The 2,408-nt window shown below is 29.2% G+C and overlaps 1 protein-coding gene across 1 annotated transcript; it reads left to right on the top strand.

Moving 5' to 3' along the window:
- Positions 1-93: 93 nt before the first annotated feature.
- On the top strand, positions 94-1,526 carry LOC112460758 (the record flags this gene model as incomplete). Its single annotated transcript, XM_025025586.1, has 4 exons — positions 94-184; positions 326-468; positions 1,244-1,376; positions 1,447-1,526. Coding segments are annotated over 4 exons (424 nt in total), but the record flags the coding sequence as incomplete, so codon positions are not given.
- Positions 1,527-2,408: the final 882 nt, after the last annotated feature.

Genomic DNA, 2,408 nt, shown 5'->3' with positions numbered 1-2,408 from the left:
TTTAATATCTATCTCTCTCGGTCATAATCATTTATACTACATTTAGCGTAATTATGAATATCACAATTATATTATATTATTTCGTTGTTGAAGGTTTGCTGATTCGATCGTGTCTGATTTGAGAAAACCTTTTTTCGTATTGCTCTCTGTGGGGGTGGCTTCGTTAGCTCTTAATATATTTCAGGTTAGTGTCAATTTCTTAAATTGGAATGTATCATAATAGTCAATCCATGGCATTCCTACAATTAATTAAAAAATATATTTTTGGCTTTTTCTAAACACTACTCTGTCTATACTCTGATCTACACATCAGGCGTAATTCTAGGTTTTCATCGCGTTATCTACAAGTAACATGAATGAACTGTTTACAACTTTTACGTTTGTTTCCGCACAACTCTGTTATTTGTATCTAGGGAATTATGGTGGACAAATAGTTATGGACCATTATTCCGAAGTATTTAATGCGACGTAAGTAACGTACGTTGTAAAGGTATATGTTATACAGAGTGTATTCTATATTTTATGTATACAGGGTGTAACATAAATGTCGGTCGCTACTTCAAGGGTGTAGTCTACTCATCAAAATGAGCAAAAAAGTTTATATAAACGTATGTCCAAAAATGCATCGTTTTCACGTTACAGTCATGTTTGAATTGAAACAAGTGACAATTACAAAGCGTAATATTACCTATTATTTTATTTCTAACAATACAAAACAGCAGAAAATACAAGTGAAATAAAACAAATCTTAAAGCAAATGTTTATAGTGACCCAGCCAAAATACACTGCTCTGCCCATCTTTTTACCAATCTTTTCTTATTTTACAAACATTCGGCATGTTGCGTATTTTATTGAACCCGTTTACTATGCGCTGACGAAGATTATTAATGTTGTCAACAGGCCGGGGGTAGACAATTTGTTTTAGATGACCCTAAAAACACGAAGACAGCAGGGAACCACTGGTGAACTATTCTTCATATTCCTTTAAACATGACTATGTAATATGAAAACGATGCGTTTTTAGACGTACGAACTTTATATGAACTTTTTTGCTTATTTCGACAAGTAGAATATACTCCTGAAGTAGCAGCCCATTTATATGTTACACCCTGTATATATAATGCATTTAAAAAATATAGAAAGAATATTTTTAAGAAATAAGATCAAAGTGTACTACTGCCATGGAAAAAATAAACATTGAATATATTTTACGAGTAAAATATTTTTTCTCTTTCTCACGTAGATATGATTCATACTGGTATACGGCACCATTGCGTGCACAGAGATTATTATTGTTCATAATGCAGAGAACCTCAAAAAATTTTTCTTTCGTTTTTGGAGGAATATTTGTAGTCTCGCTAAAAGGTTTTTCTACGGTAATAAATACAATTAATTCTCTAATAGTTATTCTTAAATTTAATTTAAACCAAAATTATAAATTTACAGCTTGCGAGCATGTCAATATCTTATTTTACGGTGATCTATTCTATAACTTCGAGATAATTATTTAAGAAAGAAATTTTTTTCTTCGTAGAGTCTTGTATAAATTATTTGAATATTATCAAATGGAAATATTTGGATTTCAGGTAATTTGATGTTACTAATTATTGCGCACATAAGAATAATTCTTCTTTCAACTTATTTTATATGTTATTTAATGTTGTGTTATATATATATATATATGTTATATTACATTTTAAATATATTATGCGGTCACATAATTACAAGTTTCAAAAGAATTTGTAAAAGAATTTGTATGTGTATATGTGCTATAAATTTTAGCGCATATTTTTATTATATAATCCATACAATATGTAATTATATGTATGTATATAATTACATATGCTATATAGTATATATTATATTATTCATTCAGATCTCGATATTTTCGAAACAGTATTGCTAAAAATATTTATGTTTGATAAATAAAATATGAGTGTGTTACATAAACAAGTTCATAAATTAGTATTCAGAGAATAACAAAGGCTAGCTACAAGTACCGAAAATCTATAGTTTACATCACGTATATTATAGATTTTCAGTACTGACAGTGAATTCGAAACCCATTACTGCAATATTTAGCGACTATAGTAATAACGGGGCAGTGCATTGTTGAATATACGAGATTTCATGGAGAGGTAATTAAAACAGTATGTACTTCCTTCTTTACACATGAACAAAGAACCATGGGTATATAATATCATATAATCTGCATTTTTCACACTTCTGCAAAACATTTGTTAAATTATTGCACTGTTAAATCCGATTTTTTTTTCATTCAAATTAATAGACACGAAATATGAAGCTATTGCTATTTTGCACATATATCGCAACGACACTACGACAAAGTCGGCACGTATCATAATAAAGTGATCAAAGTTTTCTGTAAAACTTATAGTCTTTGTACT

Source organism: Temnothorax curvispinosus, unplaced genomic scaffold (assembly GCF_003070985.1).
Source record: "Temnothorax curvispinosus isolate PA1 unplaced genomic scaffold, ASM307098v1 QBEX01010792.1, whole genome shotgun sequence".
In the NCBI taxonomy this organism is placed as follows: Eukaryota; Metazoa; Arthropoda; class Insecta; order Hymenoptera; family Formicidae; genus Temnothorax; species Temnothorax curvispinosus.
Note: the sequence above shows the minus strand (reverse complement) of the source record. Positions and strands in the feature narration are given on the sequence as shown.